At 52.8% G+C, this 19,819-nt stretch overlaps 5 protein-coding genes across 5 annotated transcripts; 3 read left to right on the top strand and 2 right to left on the bottom strand.

Annotated features, from left to right (window-relative positions):
* Window positions 1-3,997: 3,997 nt before the first annotated feature.
* On the top strand, window positions 3,998-5,713 carry AYL99_03734 (hypothetical protein; the record flags this gene model as incomplete). Its single annotated transcript, XM_018835248.1, has 1 exon — window positions 3,998-5,713. One exon carries the CDS (start codon window positions 3,998-4,000, stop codon window positions 5,711-5,713), a length of 1,716 nt encoding a protein of 571 aa, XP_018694898.1.
* Window positions 5,714-6,174: 461 nt separating this feature from the next.
* Window positions 6,175-7,050, top strand: AYL99_03733 (hypothetical protein; the record flags this gene model as incomplete). Its single annotated transcript, XM_018835247.1, has 2 exons — window positions 6,175-6,285; window positions 6,385-7,050. 2 exons carry the CDS (start codon window positions 6,175-6,177, stop codon window positions 7,048-7,050), a joined length of 777 nt encoding a protein of 258 aa, XP_018694897.1.
* Window positions 7,051-8,649: 1,599 nt separating this feature from the next.
* AYL99_03732 (hypothetical protein) lies at window positions 8,650-14,542 on the top strand (the record flags this gene model as incomplete). Its single annotated transcript, XM_018835246.1, has 10 exons — window positions 8,650-11,205; window positions 11,259-11,273; window positions 11,325-11,465; window positions 11,523-12,032; window positions 12,090-12,978; window positions 13,032-13,318; window positions 13,373-13,735; window positions 13,788-13,913; window positions 13,967-14,087; window positions 14,151-14,542. The coding sequence occupies 10 exons, from the start codon at window positions 8,650-8,652 to the stop codon at window positions 14,540-14,542; spliced, it is 5,400 nt and encodes a 1,799-aa protein (XP_018694896.1).
* Window positions 14,543-14,860: 318 nt separating this feature from the next.
* Window positions 14,861-16,524, bottom strand: AYL99_03731 (hypothetical protein; the record flags this gene model as incomplete). Its single annotated transcript, XM_018835245.1, has 4 exons — window positions 14,861-15,305; window positions 15,376-15,477; window positions 15,547-15,664; window positions 15,750-16,524. 4 exons carry the CDS (start codon window positions 16,522-16,524, stop codon window positions 14,861-14,863), a joined length of 1,440 nt encoding a protein of 479 aa, XP_018694895.1.
* Window positions 16,525-17,979: 1,455 nt separating this feature from the next.
* AYL99_03730 (hypothetical protein) lies at window positions 17,980-19,209 on the bottom strand (the record flags this gene model as incomplete). Its single annotated transcript, XM_018835244.1, has 1 exon — window positions 17,980-19,209. The coding sequence occupies one exon, from the start codon at window positions 19,207-19,209 to the stop codon at window positions 17,980-17,982; it is 1,230 nt and encodes a 409-aa protein (XP_018694894.1).
* Between the last annotated feature and the right edge of the window lie 610 nt (window positions 19,210-19,819).

The following is a 19,819-nucleotide window of genomic DNA, read 5'->3' as shown; positions in this document are numbered from 1 at the left end:
ATGTTTAAGATAGGGGCTGATCCACGTCGTAATAGATCGATGGTATCCGGTACTTGTATTTGTATTACTATACACGATGCGAGAGAAAATCACATGTGCCCTGCATAATAATGCGTACTCTGTGGCAGCAACAATCTCTTTGTGCCTCCAACCGAACTTTGAGGGTGGGTCAAGCCCCTTCTTTCTCCTATTCTTCATGCCACGCCCAATTCAGGGAGGATCGAATTGCCCGCTCTTTCGGCATGCCGTTGCCGGAAACAGAAGCTAGTGGCGATACCGCTACGATAGGCGTCGATGGGCCTCAGGAGACTGTACACACCGGGTTTGGCGTGGAGATCTTGTCTAATTATATGGGGATCCACGACTTCACACAATCAGTCACCACGCTATGTTTCCGTTCTTTCTTCAGCCTTGAAGCGAGGTGACCAGAGAGCCCTGTGGGCGGTGGGCTCGTTCACCCACGAGTCTCGCCAACTTTCCGAGCCGTCCAGCGCCTTATCCGACAATAGCGAAAGGGGGGATATCACACTATCCTGTTTCTAATCGGTCGGATGGAGCTTTCAACAATGCACTACGCTTTGGTGGCACTCCCCCTTTTTACTTTATCGATTATTATTCTCCTGATTTTGCAAACAATAGATAACGCCAGGGAGCCCGCGTAAGAATGTCGAGTTCGGTTCCAGAGGAGGCGCGATGATTGACGCAAGCGTGGTCTTCTCTGGGCCAGCCTTCCCATAGCGTGCTTATCCATATAAAACCGTCCATCGTTGTGGTGGCCCGCTAACGGACCTCCCTCTCCATCGGGGATACTGGTAACGCCCGCCACCCCGCCATTTGTGCGAGGCGTTTGATGATTCACTTTGCTGCAGGTTGACGACGCCTCTGCTCGCGTGCTTGACTGGTTCTGACTTGGACATCCAAGTCCGATCATGCAGGCCTTTGATGCTGCAAGAGAACCATTCCAGCGTCATTCTTTCTATTTTGGGAAGCAACTTTTACCAGCACATAGGATTATCAGGGATTCACCCGACGAACTGCTGGAGAGAATCCCAGAGCAATGCATTAATCCCTCAAAACCTCGAGGGGGTGCATTGTGCGATCCAATCTTCGCCCATGCCTGGCGCCGGCTGAACCACGTACGTTCATCAAAGTCCCGGATCCAAGAAGCGATGCTGCTTAACAAAGGGTTCATTCCAGGCCGACAATAGACAGTGACAGGTGTTGTACAGGCAGGGAAAACCGGCTCCCCTGTCCCCGCCTGTCAGCACAGCATGCCGTGAGGGCATATTTACTCTCCTGTGATCCGCGTGCGGATCTCGAAAATTGCTGCCCTGCCTGCCTGCCTTGACGGCCGACAATGTCTGGGAACAACAATCTGCGAATGATCTCACATTCCGTTGCTATACAAAGCACGTCCGCCCGCGCGGGGCTGGATGCTTCCACCGGCCTGGCTGCTCTCATCCTACGTGGGTGGATTCCTCGTCTAGGGTAGACCAACAATGGGTTGATCGCTCTACCTGCACGAGTGTGCAAGAGTCCTCCCTGGAGCAACGGTGACTCGGAGAGTGGTACGAGTTCTGTGAGTCCATCTGGTCAGTGCCTGCATGAGACGAGCCTTGATCTGGGGTGGATATGCCGTTCGTATAGCCATGATTCCACGACCTTCTTGACGGTCGTTTTCAAACGTTGATCCGACAGGGCACTCCCACACATAGGCTTGTCATTTGACCTCCAGTCTGAGTCGTGACGCATATCCCAACAGGTCAGCCACCAGTGGTCTCGGGTCCTTGCATGCACCAGTCTGGCGGAAGATCCCATGATAGGCCCTCTGCAGGTCATGGCTCTCATATCCGAGGCATCGGTAAATTTCACAGGTAAGCGGGACGGACAGGCTCAGTGGCGAGGTCGAAGCACACGAGCACCCAGAGGTTACACCCCCGCGACCTTCCCGTTGGACCTTCTGCGCAGGTACGACTTGATCGATACGACCTTGAAAGCCGGTTTCTGTATCGTTGTATCCTGTGCTCCAGGTGGCAAACCTCTCGGACACCTAAAACGAAAGATCCAGCACTGCGGGAATGTTGTACAGGCTGGGACCTGAGCTATGCCTCTGGGTCACAGGAGCGTTCCTACGTTCAGTCTGCCTGTCAAACCCCAAATAATCGTGATGGTACCGACGGGCAAATGGGACGACGTCGCCATGGTGTTGTTATTTTTATATTCTCCGACCGACACCTATCTTGCAACCAAGCTGACGGGAGGGGAGTAGAGGATTGCGGCCTGTCCATCCTTCGTAGTTGTGAGAGGCAGTACTTTGACCAAATCCTGTTTTCTGCGGCTTTGTGCCACTGATCTCGCCATACGGCCCCGTCGATCCGGGAGCGACGTCGTGGTCGAGCGAATGAGCGTGGGAGCGGAGCGGATCTTCTTGTGTCCTTCCTTCCCGCTACAGTGCTGATATTTCGCACTGCTGAGATTTAAACAGGGTTCACTTACAGCCTATCAAAGCATAGGGCCCCCTAGTAGCGACAGGGTCCCTCTCCTCTGTCAAGTCAAACTCAAGGTGGCTATCGTCTCCGTCCGCTCGTCCCATGTCGATCGGCTCATCAAGTCTACGAGGTATGGCAACAACACTGCGCACGTGGGTGCTGTTGATTCATGAGAACCAACAAAGCTACAGTACTCGGTACTGGTGGCATGTCGACCGAGTGTCACTCCAATCTCGTGGCGGACAACTAGACAAGCCTTGAAAACCTATCCCTGTTCGCCTCTCACCAAGACTTGATTTGTGTGGACGGTGCCTAAGATAGCAACGGACAAGCCACACCGCGGCGCTAGACTGCATGGAGGTTTCCAGACGAGCTCTTCCCCCTTTTTTGGGGTGGGCATGGGTGGCGCAGCCTCTGGGTACTGGACAGCACCGTTCCCTGGGCCCCAGGCACCGACCAGGGCTGGCCCCAGGTGGCTTATTCCCGTTCCCTTTTCCAACTTGGATACGAGAGGAAACTTGGATCTGAGAGCCAGGGTACCTGAGAATTGGTGTGGACGACACGCTAAATCGAGGTAGTTGCAGCTTCACCTTCACGTCACACAACACACAGTACGAGGTACACAAGATGAACATCCGATTCTTGTTCAGCTCTAACAGTGTCATCAACTAAATTCAACCTTTCCATCCCCTCCCCCTGCTACCCGTTGCCTCAGGTTGGATCAAAAGTTCGAAACGTTTGCTTCGATGGAGAATTCATTGGCGTGGTCGAATCGTTGGCTCATGGGGGGGATGGGGGGAAACGGGGGGCTTTCGTGCACTTCCGCCACAATTGGGCCGGTTTTAGCACCCCAGCAGCCTGAAAGCCATGATGGCCTTAGGTGCGTTAGGTGTGTTAGAAGCCTTCCAGATGCCCTTGGGCGTACTGGCTCCTGCCGGACTTTCTTTTTTAGCTCAAAAGCTGTGCCTGGTAGCCAGTGCCGGACTGCTACCGTCCACTATCTTGATTCTCGCCCAAAAACCTTGCTCCCGCATAGCCTGGAGGGGTGATTTAGTTCTTTCGCAGTGTAGCTCGGCTCGCAAACAAAGGCAATACCAAGGCACCGGGCTGCAGCCAACCATCAGCCGTCGGTGTCCATTCTTGTGACCGTCTCCCTCCATCTAGCTCTCATATCTGCCCGTCGTCCACTCTTTATCCGGCTTCATCTCCATTCTCGTTCACAGACTTTCACTCTTGCTTTTTCACCCTCGCTCTGCAGCAGCCCTGCCTCTGCATCTGCATTTCCGTTCTTTCTTGACTGTCCCTTTTTGGGGAGTATTGACGTTGTCGATCTTCTCCAGTGCGTTCGCTCGTAACCTGTTTCTCAACGTCACTCACACACACCGACACTCTCTCGTTCCTCTCCCACTCTCTCTCTCTTTGTCGTTGACTTGGGACCCAAATTCTACACCTCCGATCGCTATATTTTCTGTGTCGTCTAGGTGACACTGTAAACGCCATACACCACCATGACTAAACTGACAAAGTCACCTCCACCCGCCTACCCAGGCAAAGTGATTCCCCAAGGCTCTCTTCAGACTGCGGTGCCCTACGAAAGTCTGCCACAAGGCACGCAGGCGCCCGTGCCCATTACCACAGCCGTGTTACCCAGCTCCTACCACGAGCCTCTGCCCGACACGAACCCTTTCTCCCCCAACTTCAGACCTGGGCCGGCCTCACCCACCACGCCGCCCACGGCGCCTTTCTCTCCAGTTTCGCCGATCGCTGAAGAATCCAGTCCCATCGAGCGCTCCTCGCAAGCACCTCTGCAAGCGCCCATGCCACAGAGACCCAATGGCGATCAACGCAAGTCCGTCGACCTGCGACGCCTCGACGGCAAGCCATACCCCGCATCCAATGCTGCTCCCGAGAAGGAGAAGCCCAAGGTTGTCAAGGTCGCGAAGGACATGCACGATGGCGCGCTTCCGCCGGTGTACAGGCGTCAAGCGTCCGATCCCATCACTCCTCCGGAGGTAACAGACGCCTTGTCTAACGTGCACAAGTGTGGCAAATGCGGCAAGAAACATGGTCAAAACGACGGCCACGGGCATGGTTGCACCCAATGCGGAAAACGCAAGTCCAACACGGCAGAATCGACCGCTACCGCTGCTATTGCTGTGCCCATGCCCCCCGCGGCTGCGCATGCTCGGACCACGTCCGACGGGCAGGCGTCTCGCGTTTCGTCCAGACTGTCGGAGAGCACTGCAGGGCCTTCCAGTTCGCCGGCGTCGTCCACTGGGACACGGTGCTGCACGAAATGCGGGAGGTACAAACGGCCGACCCCGGTGCCCAATCCATTCGACCAGCTTCGTCCCAATGGATCGGGTCCTGTGACCGCTCCAGTGCCGATGGCGAACCACCCCGCCATGAGACCCGGTCTCTCAATCCAGCCCAATATGCCTGGAAACAACCCGGCCTATCCCAAGATTGACGTGATCCCTCCGTCGGCCTCAACATACCGAGCGGTCAACTCCCCGTTCACGACCTACGGGGACGACTCGCCCCTCGTGGGCAAAGCCAACAAGCAAGAGTTCAGATTGTTCCGCAACTCCTCGCTCGCTCGCTCCCTCTCGCGCCGCCTCAGCAAAAAGGACAAGACGGTCGCATCGGCAGCCGCGCCTCTTCCCAGCCAGCAACTCGCACGCCAGAGTGGCGAGCAAAGTGCTGGAACTCTGATTAACATGATCAGCACCGCCATGCAAGGACCTGGCAACGAGCGAGATGCCCACTACACCAAACTGTCGGCAGGTAGCGACCCGACCGATCGTCCCCAAACCCCATTCTCGTTCGTAGGCGGCAAAGACGAGCAAGACGCCTTCGAAATGGTGGACCTGCGTGATCGGGCGTCGATCTCCAGCCAGGACAGTATGAAAGAAGTGGTCAAGCCTCAAATCAGCGTGACGCCTTCGGACAGCGAGTTTCAGACCGGCGTCCCCGACCACATCGATGTCGTCCCGCGGTCCAAGTCGGCGGAGGTCGAGAGGAACCAGCACTTGTCGGTGAATGGTACAGACAACAAACCGCCAATCACACGATTCAAGAGCTTGAGACAGGGCGTCCAGAGAATGGGTAGTGTCAGCCGGTCGACCAGCTTAAAAAGGCTCGGCAGCTTGAAGACGGTGCACCATGCTTGGTACGTGGAAGGAACGGACGGTAATAATGAAAACATTGTTCCTGTCTTCTAGAGTTTGGGAGTCTGGAGACCGGGTTGGGTAATCTTGTATTCATGACATGAAGGGATTTATGATTTCTACCGATGATACCATTTGAGCTAGCTAGTACTTGAAGTGTTCTCCCGTATAGAAATTAATTCAGTATTATTCAATCCTCTGACACGTTGGTACGAATGAATGGCGCTGGAAGGGGATCATTTTATGCACGTGGATGCTCTTACTACATATCGCGGGGTGATGTCAGTCCAACTCTTTCTTTCTCCAACTCGTCTTGTATTATTGACGACGACGACCACCACCACCACCACCACCACCATCTCTGTCGACAACTCAACTCGCTCCTCAACTTCTTCTCACCCGAGGGCTGAACCTATCCTCGCTCCCGATCGGACGACAACCCGAACCTGGCCGCATTCGCCCTCCAACACGCCCTTCGCCGTCTGGAGGAAGAGCGACAGGCCCGCGCAGGCAACATGAGCGACCTCCAGTTCGCGAAGCAGTTTCTCACGTCCTTGGACAACAAACCCAACAAGTACCAGCCCGACCATGTCTTTGATCCACAAACGTTTCAGATGCGGTTGCCGGTAAGTCTTGCACCAACTCTCTGCAGAAGACCCGAATCGCCTACGGGGTGCCCAATGGTTCTCTGCATCTACTGACGAGGCTTCGTTCGTGGTGAGTAGTATACATTGCCGAAGCTCTCGACACCACCGCACCCACCGCCGCCCAAGTCAGTCCCTGTCACCGCCGCGGCGCCAGGCTCGCAGCCCTCCACGCCGACCCTCACCCTGACATTGAAATCGCCACGCAACCCCAACGTGACTCTGGTGATCCACTCCGTACCGCCCGCGACGGCGACGATTCAAGATCTTAAAGAGCAAATCCAGACGTCCCTGGGCGGGCCGGGCGTGGTCCATCTCGACAAGATCAAATTGCTGTTGAACAAGAAGCCCATACCGCCCAGCAAACGGACCGTGGCCGAGGCCCTGGCCGGGTTGGGGACAGGATCGGACGTGGAGTTCGGGGTCATGGTCATGGGCGGCGCTCCCGACCCGCCCCAGACGCACATCACAGTGTCTCTGAACAACGAGACGACCACGTCGAATGCAACCTTGACGACGACGGTAGCGGGGACGGGCGGTAAGCCGACCGAGAGCAAGAAAACAGGTGGTGCAGAGGGGACGCCTATGGAAGGTGTACAGTCGGCAACGTCGAGTGTCCTGGAGTCACAGGAGTTTTGGGATGATTTGCAAAAGTTTCTGGAGCAGCGGATAGGGAGTTCCAACGAGGCGGGCAAATTAAGAGGCACGTTCGAAAGGGCGTGGAGGAGTGCAATGGATAGGCCATGATCTGATTTTTTTGCTACGGCTGCCAATCAAGAGTCAGTCGCAATGTTGAGGAAGAAGCTGGGCGTTGAGGAGAATGGATGGGGTTTCACAATCTACCAGTCGTGCATAGACTCAGCAGGGGGGTATTGAGAACATATATACATACCTCATGGAAAGAATGTGGAACGTGCATATCGTTGTCCCCCAACGACAGTCTGGGAGACAAGAAGGGAACCATGGCATGCCATGACACGACATTTGTCTTATACTCTCCATCGATATTGGACCAACACACACAACCTGCCTTTTCTTCCTTCACTTTCCATCAACCAGCCAGCCAGTCAGTCAGTCAGTCAGTCTCCTTATTCTACGAGCTACGCTTTTCGGTTCACTGAAGTGATAGCCCCGAAAGAAGTGGTGTGGTGCTCCAGGTTGATGGATTTGCGTTCCATCTCCCAACGTTCTTCTGACAAGCTATGTAGAGCCCGGGCACCAAGAGATAACATACCATACCACAGGTCTGTTTTATTCCCTCGGCCAGTCACTAGATAGGTAGCGAGGCAGGTCGGTAAGTGGGTAAGTCGAGAGTGGTGGGTTGTTGTGGGATATTGTAATTACTGGACGTATGTATTGCACAAGGACTCCCGGTGGATAACTAGATATATATTAGGTACATATATATATGCCCGAACATTGCTCCGTCCATTGGAATTTTTGTTCGGCAAACGAAACCACTAGCAGAGCTTCCTAATGTCCATTTGCAGAAACCAGCTCGTGCTCAAGGGTCCTCTTTAGGCCTCACTAGCCTCGACTACAGTTATTGCCCGTCTATTGCCTGGTAACTTTCGATCCTTTCGTCTCTGAACCTGATCCCAGCGCTTGACATCTGGGAGTACGAGTCGAGTACGAACCCGGCCATGTACACAACCCTCAGAAAAGCGGCTTAAGTAGGCACTAGCAGATTTTAGGCTAAGCTGAGGCAAATGGCCAACCAAGAGGTTTGTCCTTTGGTCACCATGCTGGTGCTGATGAAGTCGCCACAAATGTACATTGGGTGCTTGAAGCCACTACGACGTGGTTGGATTCGATAAGGCGGTGCAACCCCGTGGTTTCAATAGAGGCGCAACCCCCAAACTCCGATAGGTTGTCCCCCAGTCCAGATCCCTCCCCAAAATCGCACCAAACGCTGCAAGGAGACAGAAATGCTAGAGCTTGCAGCACTGCTCAGTAAGGAGCCGTATCCTAGCCAATCAACGACGCCTTCGAAACTGGACCTGGGCATCTCTCTCAAGGATGGGTGCAGCAAGATGGTGCTCATTACCCTGCGATTGGAGATTCAAAGCTGCAGCCGCATGTGGATGTGATGTCCTTCTCCCATGGCGCTCTGGACAGGTGAGCGATGTGCGCAAGCTTGGAATTGCAGCCGCTGTCCTTCTTCCGAGATTGTCTTTGGAATGAATATTCTCTGTGTTGCCATTCTCGCTGTGCAACAAGACATCAGAATTGCATTCGTCGAATTGCGCAAAATTGTCAGCCGGTCTACGGTTCTTCAATCACACTCTGGCACTTATTGACATCCCGCGCTCAAGCCTCAGCCTTACGCATCAGGCATCGGTCATCATGGCAGATTCTACTGCCCCTTCGGAGCCTCAGCAAGACGGTGGACCTGATATCGAAGGAGATAAGGAAGATGTTGACGCGAAGCTGTTGGAAGCTGCAAAAGACGGTGACGTTGTGGGATTAGTTCGCTGTCTTAAAAAGGAGGCAGACATCGGGACGAAGAACGCGTTTGGTTGCACTGCTCTCCACATAGCCGCACTGTGCGGGAGTGAAGAAGTTACACGCATTCTGCTCGCCCGGCACAATCTAAATATCCATGCGCAAGACGACGATGGGGAGACGGCCCTATACCAAGCTGCTGCAAGTGGAAAGGAAAAGATCACAGAGTTGCTGCTGAAGGCGGGTGCAGATGTCGGAATCCAAACCACGGAGGGAGACACAGCTCTCCATCGAGCAGTGTCAGAAAACCACTTACAAATTGTCAAACTTCTACTTGGTAAGGGCGAGAGTACGACAATCAGAATCACTCGGGAAGAGACGGCTCGGCGTGTGAATGAAAGAAATGGTAAGGGTGAGACGGCTCTACATGTAGCCGCTCAAAGTGGCAAGGGAGACATCGTCAAGCTTTTACTCGAGTGCGGAGTCGATGTGAGCGCCTTGAACAAGGAACAAAAAACAGCATTATACCAGGCTTTCGAATGCGAAGAGATCGACGTTGTCAGACACTTACCTCACCAGGACGACTCGCTCAAATCCCCAAATACAGCCGCAAGGATAGGTCTAGCGTATGCAACCTATAGCGGTGAATTGTCGCTAGTACAGGAGTTGATAAACAAACTTGTTCCTGAAGATTCTAAGGACATGATTCTCTTGCACTGGGCAGCAGCCGGAGGACAGCGGAAGGTTGCAGAGTTTTTAATAAATGAGAGGGGCTTTGATGTCTCCAAGGAACATGGACGTTTGACGCCTCTACATTTCGCCTCTAAAGCTGGGAAAGAAGAGGTTACACGACTTCTTCTCGATCATGGTGCCGATATCAATGCGGAAGACGCAACACGCATGACACCGTTTCACTGGGCTGCCAAAGAAGGCTCTACAAAGGTTGTCGAGCTGCTGTTGAAGACGAAGCATGTCGCCATTGAGTCGAGATCAGAGGATGGACTAACGGCATTACATTGGGCGGCGAGGATGGGAAAAAAAGATGTCGTTCAGCACCTCTTGAATGAAGGCGCGAATTTCGATTCAAAGGATGATGATAAATGCACGCCTTTGCACTGGGCCAGCATTGAAGGTCATGCAGAATTGATCGGTATTCTTATTCAAAAGGGTGCAGACCATGAGGCAAGACAACGAGATGGGGGAACGCCATTGCACCTTGCTGCTTTTAATAATCGGACGGACGCCATTGCACAACTGCTGAAACACAAGGTTGACAGCAATGCCAGGGACGACGACGATTGGACTGTCTTACACTGGGCTGCCGCTAAAGGAAGAAAAGATGCAATGGAATCGTTATTAAAGAAAACAAGCGCAGAGATGATTACTGCCGAGGATAAGAAAGGAAAGACGTCCCTACACCATGCTTGTGCGGGCGGTTGTTTTGAGGTGGTAAAACTACTCTTGGATAAAATGGATCAAGATTCGATCGCTGCTCAGGACGACGACAAGGACTGCGCGCTTGCTGCAGCCGGAAGTAGCTGTGCAAAAGACGTGGTGCAACTTCTAGTAGACCGGGAGGCAGATTTGACATCTGCTCCTGGACCTGGGGAAGAAAGGAGCCAAGTCGTCATGCCAGAGGAGCGGATCGAGTTGATTGGAGAAATGCTGTTGATGAACAGCAGTTGCTGGAAGAGTTCGACGCGTTCAGCACAATGCACGATGCAATGGGCAGCTCGAAATGGGAATCAGGATCTATTGAACAAGATCCTAGATGTTGATTCCACTCTTTTGAAGAAACGTAGCCCGCAGGACACGACGCCATTGTACTGGGCTGTATTTGGAAAGCAAGAAGAGCTTGTGAAAATGCTGGCGGAGAGGCTGGTGGGTGATAAAGGAAATATGCTCTCAAAGGAAGATGGACTAAAAGCACTCACAACTGCTGCGAGGAGGGGATACAACACAATCGCTCAGGATCTACTGCAGAGGATGTCAGATCCGCCAGATCCAGATGTGGAGACGAACAAATGGACTCCACTTCACTGGGCAGTACACTATGACAACACAGATGTCGTTAAGGAGATGCTGCTCAATGGCGCCAACCCCGAGGAGAAAATCGACAACGGGACATCGGCTCTTGAGCTGGCTCGTAAAATGCACAAGGAACTGATCGAGCGGCTTTTTGATAGTCCTTTACGGGCCCCTCGAAAGGTCGCTCCTCTAAGTTTTCCAGACACACCAGAGCAAGGGCCAGAACTTGATGTCTGCGAAGCCTTCACAGCGAATATCGTCGATTTTTATCTCTCTGAGGGAATAGACACCACCTCTGAACAACAGAAAAGCGTCTACGACATCGTATATGGAAGGGGACCAGAGAAGATAATGTCTGACCATCTGCGGGTATGGGGCATGAAGCAGGTTCAACTCCGATTCAGGTGGATCCATCTTCCGGCAAATAATGTGAGTTTTGGTGCTATCCTCGACTAATGTCTGTTCTGACTGTTGCTGGGCAGTGGCATTGGCTTAAGGTAAAAACGGTCCTACTAACTTGTCGAGCTTGTCCCCTGATATTTTGCCAGGACCTTGTGCAAAAGATCTATAAAGTCAAGAAAAAAACAGATAAGGAGTATTCTCGAGTACAGAACTTTATAGCAGAAAACCGTCGCGACGGGGAACATCTGGGTGATCCACACTGCCGGTTCATGAACGCCGGCCTGCGAGTGAGATACTTTACCATACCTTTTTTCCGCCTGGCCAAATCATTGACTATGTTTCAGTTTGATCAGATGGACTTTACCTCCAGTGAAGAGGCAAGCTACATCTACGCGAATTGGAGACAACAGACGGTGTCAAAGACAGATGCACAATCGAAGGGGCCGGAACTCCCTAATCAGGAGGAGCCAGAAAAACGGAGAAAACCAAGTCTTCAGGCGCCAGAACGTCAGGAGGGACTCTCCCCGAAATTTTCAGAAAAGAAAAATGCCACCCTCGAAAGCTCCGTCAATGACTACGTCAAAAACTCCGAGTCACAGATGTCTCGTGCCAACGCAGCCGGTTCTGGCCCGGCCCAAGCAAGGGTCAGGACAGATGGAACGGGTAATGAAGAAGTCCCTGGCGCAGCGAAAACCCAAGTCAGAGGCGAGCTAGCTCAAGGGGCTGAGCAGAAGAAGCCCACCCCGTCCACGAAAGCAGGGCAAAGTACCGAGACGACCAAGAAAAGGGAGAAAGATAGAGTGTACGACACCGGAGGAATGACTGGCCTGAAGGGATGCAAAATGGCAATTTGGGTAAATTGAATACACAGTAATGTCGGATTTTTGCTGCGATTTGCTAACTACTCAAAGCTACCCTTCGTGACGTCGGAGAGTGTCCAGGGCCAAAAGCAATGGCGAAATGCTATTAGAATGGTTAAGGAGGCGCAACGACGTCCAGACCCACATAACCCTGACTATTCGGAACTCAAAAAAGCTATATTGAGTTTAAGCATCAGCGAAGCCAGGATACAGCTCAGCAAGGAGAAAAATCGCCCCAGGGGAGTTACCTCTCCCTTTAACAGCGCTTGCGTGAGGGCGCTATCAGAAGTTGAAGATGCTATAAACAACATCCATGATAAAGCCGCCCCAGCCCCCAAACAGCTGATTTCTGATCCAATGAGCCCATCAGGGGGTCCTGAAAAGGCCAAACTCGACAATAAACAGGAATGCCTTGACAAAGCCATCAACCAGCTGAAGAATGGTTTTAAGGAATATCTTTCTCTGTCAGTCTTCAGCTGTCTCGAAAGTCTACAAGAGGCTGTGGAAATCTATTCTGGAAACCTCGAGACGGTCAAGGAGACGAAACTGCTACAATGTTATTTGGGTTTGTCGGATGAGGACGATGTCAAAACTCATCATCTCCACGTGCCTCGCACCCTGGATCAATATTACTACTCTTCCTTGCCAGACACAAGACGACGCGACGTGGATCAAGTGGTGCGGCGCTATCAGAAGGACAAATGGAGTCGGCTGCGAGGCGATGAGAACCAACCTGACAAGCAGAGCCAGCCTGACAACCAGAATGTCTCTCTTTTCCGACGCATTCTTGACTTGCTACGGTCTAAATCTTCAGGCTCCGGTGGGAAAAATACTGGTTCGGATTCCGCCTCGTCTCCTGAAAAACGCACCCCAGATGTCGACAGTCAAGATTTTCGAATGTGCATGGTAGACCAATTATGGCTTTGGATCATTGACGACGGTGCGTATTGTCTATGACATGTGTGTGATGCAGTATTTGATTCTCCCCTCCAGAAACCATCATTACTTGCTTTCCTGACCGATGGGGCCAAAATCCAAAGAAAGGGGCAAGGGCAGAAACTGAGACAGGAAATGGTGAGGACCGCTTGGTTCGCAGAATAAGCAAGCACGTCAGCGAAGACCACAAACCGCCAATTCGAAACGTATATCACATGGCAGCTTTAATAACGTCGTTTTGTACGGATTTTGTAGACCAATGCAAGGTCAAGCCCGATGGACGACGGGGATCGAGCACCCTTGAATCCTTCCTCCATGTATTTGCAAACTCTATTGGTGTCGTGGTGAGTTTCCCCACTGAGATTAATGTCTCCCAAGGTATGCTAATTTTTCTTCAGATGGACAAAGAGGTTCAATTCTTTGAGGATTTCAGGCTAGACATTGCCGCTCGGCACAACAATACGCAAACAAACCGCGACAGTCATTCTTCAAATCTGGAGCTTCGGCTGGACAACGAAATTGAGCTTCTCGAAGAGATCAAAGATATACGTGATGAGCTTAACATTCTTCGGAGCATTTGTGCTGATCAAGATGATGTGCTGAAAAAGCTCTTTCAACTAGCCACTGTGCATGATTCTGAAGGAAAGCGAGATGACACAAATGATCGCATACTCAACTATTACCGGCAGCGGAGCAACATCGACACGCGAATTGCGCGGATCAACAAGATGCAACGAGATATCGGAACGGCATATGACGCGGTGAGGCAATTTCTGCTCATCGATTGCGATGGATAGCCACTGATACAAGCAGATGAATCATCTACTGGATCTCAAGCAGAAGGATGCAAACATCCTCGAAGCCGCGGAAGCACGCAAGCAGGCAGCCGCGACGACGCAACAGGGTAGAACAATTATGGTTTTCACCATCGTCACAATTGTATTCGTGAGCGTTATCCGCCGCAACCGCTCTCTGACTACATTCTGATCCAGTTCTGTGTTCAGCTTCCCATGTCATTTTTGGCGTCTCTATACGCATTGAATATCCAATCATTCCCGCACGACCAAAGTGACAACGTTAGTTATCCATCCGAATGGATATTTTCGAGGATATGTACGTCTTTTCTCCTCGATGTCTGAAAGTTGTGGTATTTCGCAATTTTGACCCTTCGAACAGTTGGAACGAGCGCTGCTCTCGCTGTTCCGTTGATTATCGTGGCCTTTAAGATCAATACAGTCCTAGATTACTTCGAGAGGTGGAGTCGAGGTGAAGGTAGCAACAACAGCAACAACAAGGGCAACATCGAGAACAGCGGCGAAAGAAACAGCAACAGTTCCACACCGGAAGACAAGAAACGGGTCACAGAGCAACAAAATCATTCACACGGTCGATTCAAATCGTATGTCGACGAAGTTTTCAGACGTGAGAAGGTGGCTCAGGAGTCGGCCATGGAACGGGGGTTGGCGAACGCCGGCGGGAAGGTTTCCAAGGACGGGGCAAGAAGTCTGGTTGAGCAAGTCAACCCAGGATCAGAATCGTCTATAGCCGATCGCGAGCGGCTATATTAGGCCGCGGTGTGTTTTCCCAAGGAGCAATCGGTGATGCTCAGTCAAAGGCTCAGTTAAAGCTCAGGTCAAAGCTGCCTTCGCTCACCCTCTAGGATTAACCAGGCAGGCCCCTGTTTCATGGATAGGATAGGATAGGTAGTCTGGGCTTGACAATACAGATTCTATGTACCGGGCATTGAATCTGCCACGTCGGCGTTACACTTTTTTTCTCTGATAAATTGGCTCTAATTTACTCATCGATCTATGTACAATATCTCTTTGTTGGGAGATAGATGCCCTCACTAGGACCCAGCGAGCAGTCTGCACTCCCCTTCCTTCTCATCCATTCACGTGGGTATAAGTCTGCTGCCAGGGAATGCTCCCGTTCTGGAAATTCAGCACGGTGGTGGTGTTAAAATCCCACCAGAAGTCGAGATACTCGGGATACCCATGCGCCGAGATATCGCACATGCTCACGAAGTCGGGCCCGCGGGCGATCATGGCGCTGTAGTTGGCCAGCGGACACGAGTAGCCCGGCCCGGACTGGCACGTCGGCCAGGGCACGACGGCCTCGTTGATGAGGGCGCGGATGTAGACCCCCGCGGGCGTCGGGGCCGCGGTCGCGTTGCACGAGAGCCGCTCCAGTACGAGGTGCCCGCCCATGGGGACGATGTCGGTCGACCGGTACGGATTCGGGAACGGGATCGTGTCGTTGGGAAGCGGCGCCGAGGGCACGTCCAGCCCCAGCGCCGCCACGACGGGGGTGATGTTGGCGTCGTGGGCGCTGGCAAGGCGGAGGAATAGATGGTCAGATTCATTTCTGCACAGGTGCGAGGATTGGGGGTTGTACTCACAAGTTCCACCACATCGTGCCGTGGCTTGGGCCGGCTTCGAGGAGTGCGAGGGACGCGTTCGCGAACACTTGGCCGACAGCAACTTCGTAAGGATCTCCAGGGCTAAAGAGAAGGAGAGGGTTGGAACGTTAGCAGGGCAAGCAAGCACAGGCTTGGATAGAGACGCCGTACCCTGAGCAATAGTAGTAGCTTAGATCTTGGATGTACCCGAATGCCACCCACTCGTCGAGCGTGAATGCGTCCACCCACGGGGAATATGAACGGGCTTGGAGCTCGTAGGGAGCAACGCCTATAGGGCAGATAATACCGAGTCAGTGATTTCTGCGTTTGGCCATACATAGCCTGCAAGGGCAGAGACGGGACGAAGACCTTACCCATCAGCGTCGTGATGTCCGACGAATTCAAATTGAGGCCTGGATTCTGCGCATTCAACCTCGCTGCGGCCACGCTGAACTGGGGTAAAGTCCTCGAGGCGTAGAAGCACGCCAACAACCCCGTGTCGGCCGGGCAGCTGGGCGTCAGGCTGTCTGCTCCGCGGGTGGCATTCTCGGAAATCACGTTGATCGCGGCGTTGGTGGAGTAGTTGTACCCGAAGAAGCCCATGCCGAAGTACCTGGCCGTCTCGATGACGCGCTCGTAGTCGCTGGCGAAGATGGGCACCACGGCGTCGCCATCCCACAGATGGCCGTAGCGGGCGCGATACTCGGTGCCTTGTTTCAGGGCATGGAGGAGCCCCGAATACGGGCCCGAGAACGTCTCCTGCTCAAGGTAGCCTGGGTCGTCGATGTAGAACGTCCAGTCGTTCAGGAAGGCGAGGTCACCGGACCACTGAGAAATTCCCGCCGCATACAGCTTGTTGAGCACGGCTTCAATCTTCCCGTACGTCGTGGTGTCGGGATAGCGCTCCCCGTGACGCATCAGCATGATGACCTGGTCAACCGCACAGCCTTGCGGAGGGTTCGGGTCGATCCCATAACCCACGCGGTCTGAGTACGGGCCGATGCCACCCACATACTTGAGGATGTTGTACGAGTCGGTGAAGGTTTGAGGAAACTGTTTCTCAAGGTAGGCAGACGAGTAGGGCCGTACAGCGGCGAGGACGCCCGACGCGCCAACGAGCGTGGCGAGGACGATCCTGAGCACACCCATCGTTCCGTGGCACAAAAAACAAGGAGATAGCTGCACAACCCACCTCCGTGCTCGAGGAAAGGGCTGTGATATATAGAGACAGAGCACGAGAATCCATCGTTATGGAAGCAAAAGCCACGTTGGAAGCGTTCCTCCTTCGGCTTGCATAGCTAGAAAGCTTCGCAAGAGCTTCGATCAAGCTTGTCGACGGCTCTTCCCTCTACACCAGTTTGAGGGTACAGAGCGTATACACGTGAGAATCGAGGAAAACATCATTGGTCCGCAAACTGCTGGAGGACGCCAGCTCCTGGTGGGAAAAAAATTCGGCTGGCGCAAAGCTTCAGATGGAGCAGAGAAGAAGGTCCCCACCAATGTGGCATAAGGAAAGTGAGGACGTTGGCAGAACGTGCTCCAGCGCATTTGTGTCCGGAACTGGTGCCGATATGGAGAGCTGGGATCTGGAGCTTCTTCTTCACGGCAATAAGCGTGCTGGTGGGCCCCACGTGCTGTCTGTCTTTTCACTTTTGATCAATATCGGGCGGAGATGAACGTCCGCTGGAGGGTAGAAACCTGGGGATCATGTGTTGGGGCGGGACAAACGCACAGCAGGAGGAGAGAGGGGGGGAGCATTTTGATACGAACATTCCTCAGTTTGAAATCTGAGATGAATGATGACTTCATACAGTATGTACTCAGAGTCAGCCCCATGCGCCACACCCCTGAGGCGCCCAGCCTCGCTACCCAGGACCGGAGAGGCAAACAACGACGGTCAACGCATGGTTCCGGTAAGAAACTGGATCGAGATGAGCCCAAGTCTAGTCTTGAGACCGCTACTGAAATTGAAAGCTTTGTGCACAAAATCCATCAAAATCTGACATCAGGCTTTCCTGTCGGCGAAGCTTGTTAGTGCTGCAGAAGTATCAAAATCACAAACGGAAAAGGGAATCCGGAACTAGAAATTTGGTTTTGCAACCTCTTGTCATTCATGTCTACCTGGGAACGAGGGCGTTCTGGGTAGGCTGCCCGGGTTTTGCGGGTCAGTCTCCCATATTCATTCCTCAATCCCCCAGAATTTCCAGTGCTGTAATATCGCAATACGCCTCCCAAAACCTAGATAGTTTCTAGGATACTTTTTTCCCGATCTGATAACCCCTTGAAAATGTGAGACAGCCGAGTGAAGACGCCCTTTCGCTGAGGTGAAGATTTGCCGTGTGAGATTCGCATAGAGCCGTGCATTCGTGTCGTACAAGAAGTGAAAAATAGATGCTCACAATGTCATAAAATCATGCAAATGGAGTGGTGGACAGGGACAAGTTGGGTATCCTCTCAATAGTCTTCCACTCCGACAATCCTCCCCACATATGCCGGTTTTCTCGACATATTGTCATCGACCACATTCGTCGATCGTGTTGTTGTACAGTGTCTGACAGTGCTGATCGAAGCCACAGTCAGTTGACACGTGAAAGAATAGTGGATTTAGGCTTCCCAGCGTTTTGCGTTGGCTGCAGTCATGGTGAAATCAGAGGAGACTCCGGGAGAGCATTGCATGCCGTTCATGGGGATGACCGCGCTCCAGCTCCCCGAGGCGCATCTCTGGAAGCTGCTTCCGTCGATGCAGTTCCAGTAGCCTTCGTTGGAGCAAGGGCCCGTTAATGCACCTGCAGCGGTACCATTGGAAGCCGCAGAGGAGCCACCTGTGGGAGTCGCTGCAGGGGCGATAGCTTGAGTTGTGACAGGAATAACCTGAAGGCCGTTAGCGCTGGTAGTGGACGCAGTAACAGAAGAGGTAATCACCGAAGATGCACCCGTTGCAAAATTTCCAGGAGCCACGCTGGGTGAAGGGCCAGCGGTGGACTGCCCAGCATCAGTGCCTGGCGTATATTGCCCAGAAATTCCACTGGCAAATGCGGGAGGAGAAGATGGAGACGCAGAGGCAGATGCAGCGGCAGGGGGGAGAGAGCCAGTGGGTTGTTGTGGAGCGCTGTTGTCGTTACCAGAGCCACAAGCCAAGGTGGTGTATGGTCCGGTACCAGCGGACTGAACATCAGCGCCGGGATTCGGGTAGACATAATCGAAGCCCTCCACGGTTGCACAGGTGTTGATGCTCGCTAGATTGGCCACGAACAAATCCGGGAAACTTGTCTGTCTCTTCACCTTCGGAGCTGGTGCGTATCTCTTCTTCTTCGAAGCCGTCACAGTGAGCGGGGCGCAGTTCATATAATACTCCCGATTGCCGATCTTGTTGAGCCACGACCACGCCAAGGTGTAGTCGCCCGGAGCAATGCCTTCGGGAATGGTGAACTGGAAGGTCGAGGCACCCGTGCCGTTGGGATCATCGCCAATATTGCCGGGAGCGGAGGCAGGACAGCCACCCTCGATAGACTTGATGACCATCCATTTGGAGTTCTTCGTGGGCTGGAGATCGGTAGTGAGACTGACTTGGCATGAACCACCGCCGTGAGTGGCACTGCCGATGAAGCTCAGAGTCTGGGGATCACCGATGGCCGCAGTGTTGCTGGCACCCTCGGCATCGTAGACGCCAGGACGTTGCTTGCAAGGGAAGTCAGACCCGTCTGCGACAAGTGGTGAGTTGTTGAGAGTTGATTTGCCGTATGGGACAGGTGTGTTCATGATCATGTGAGCATCTGCCGCTGCAGCCAAGAAGGCGACAGCAGCAAGAGCCGTAGATTTCGGAAAGACCACCATTTTCGATGTTGTGATGAAAGTTTTCAGGTGAGTTTGGTAATGAGAGTGAATGTGTGTTGAGCAGAGCAATAGCCAGATCGCACTAATAAGCTTGTGAGTCGGGTGTTTTGGTGTGATGGTGAGCTTGCAAGAAGGATACAATGCTTGAAGATATTAATAAAAGGGAAGCCAGGCTAGAAAAAACAATAGGCAGTTTGGGACAAAGCGAAGAGTATCGACAAAAGCCTGCAGCAGCCTCATGGTGGTTGACAATGCGTGTCGGCGACTGCCCCCACATGACAAGGGCAGGCTCAGGACAGGGAAGTTGGGGAGCAACAGGGGTGAATGGGATTGTGAATACCTGTTTGTCACTGACAAAGGAACGGTCGTTGACTTGTTGGTCAACTGCTGTCTGAAAGAACGTGTGGTCTGCGCCAGGCAGGATAAAGAGAGGAAGGTCAACAAAGGAATGTAGGACTAGCCTGTGACAAAATGTGAATGAATGAGTTGAGAAGAAGCTCTGCAGAAAGGCAAGATGGGATGAAGTGACTTGGCAGGCTTCTATATAGGTTTTTTTTCTGATCCATGGAGGTCGGCAAACACCCCTGGATGTCAAGGCTCTACCCCGGTC

Source organism: Fonsecaea erecta, assembly GCF_001651985.1.
Source record: "Fonsecaea erecta strain CBS 125763 chromosome Unknown Scaff3, whole genome shotgun sequence".
In the NCBI taxonomy this organism is placed as follows: Eukaryota; Fungi; Ascomycota; class Eurotiomycetes; order Chaetothyriales; family Herpotrichiellaceae; genus Fonsecaea; species Fonsecaea erecta.
This window is presented reverse-complemented; position numbering and strand designations above follow the sequence as displayed.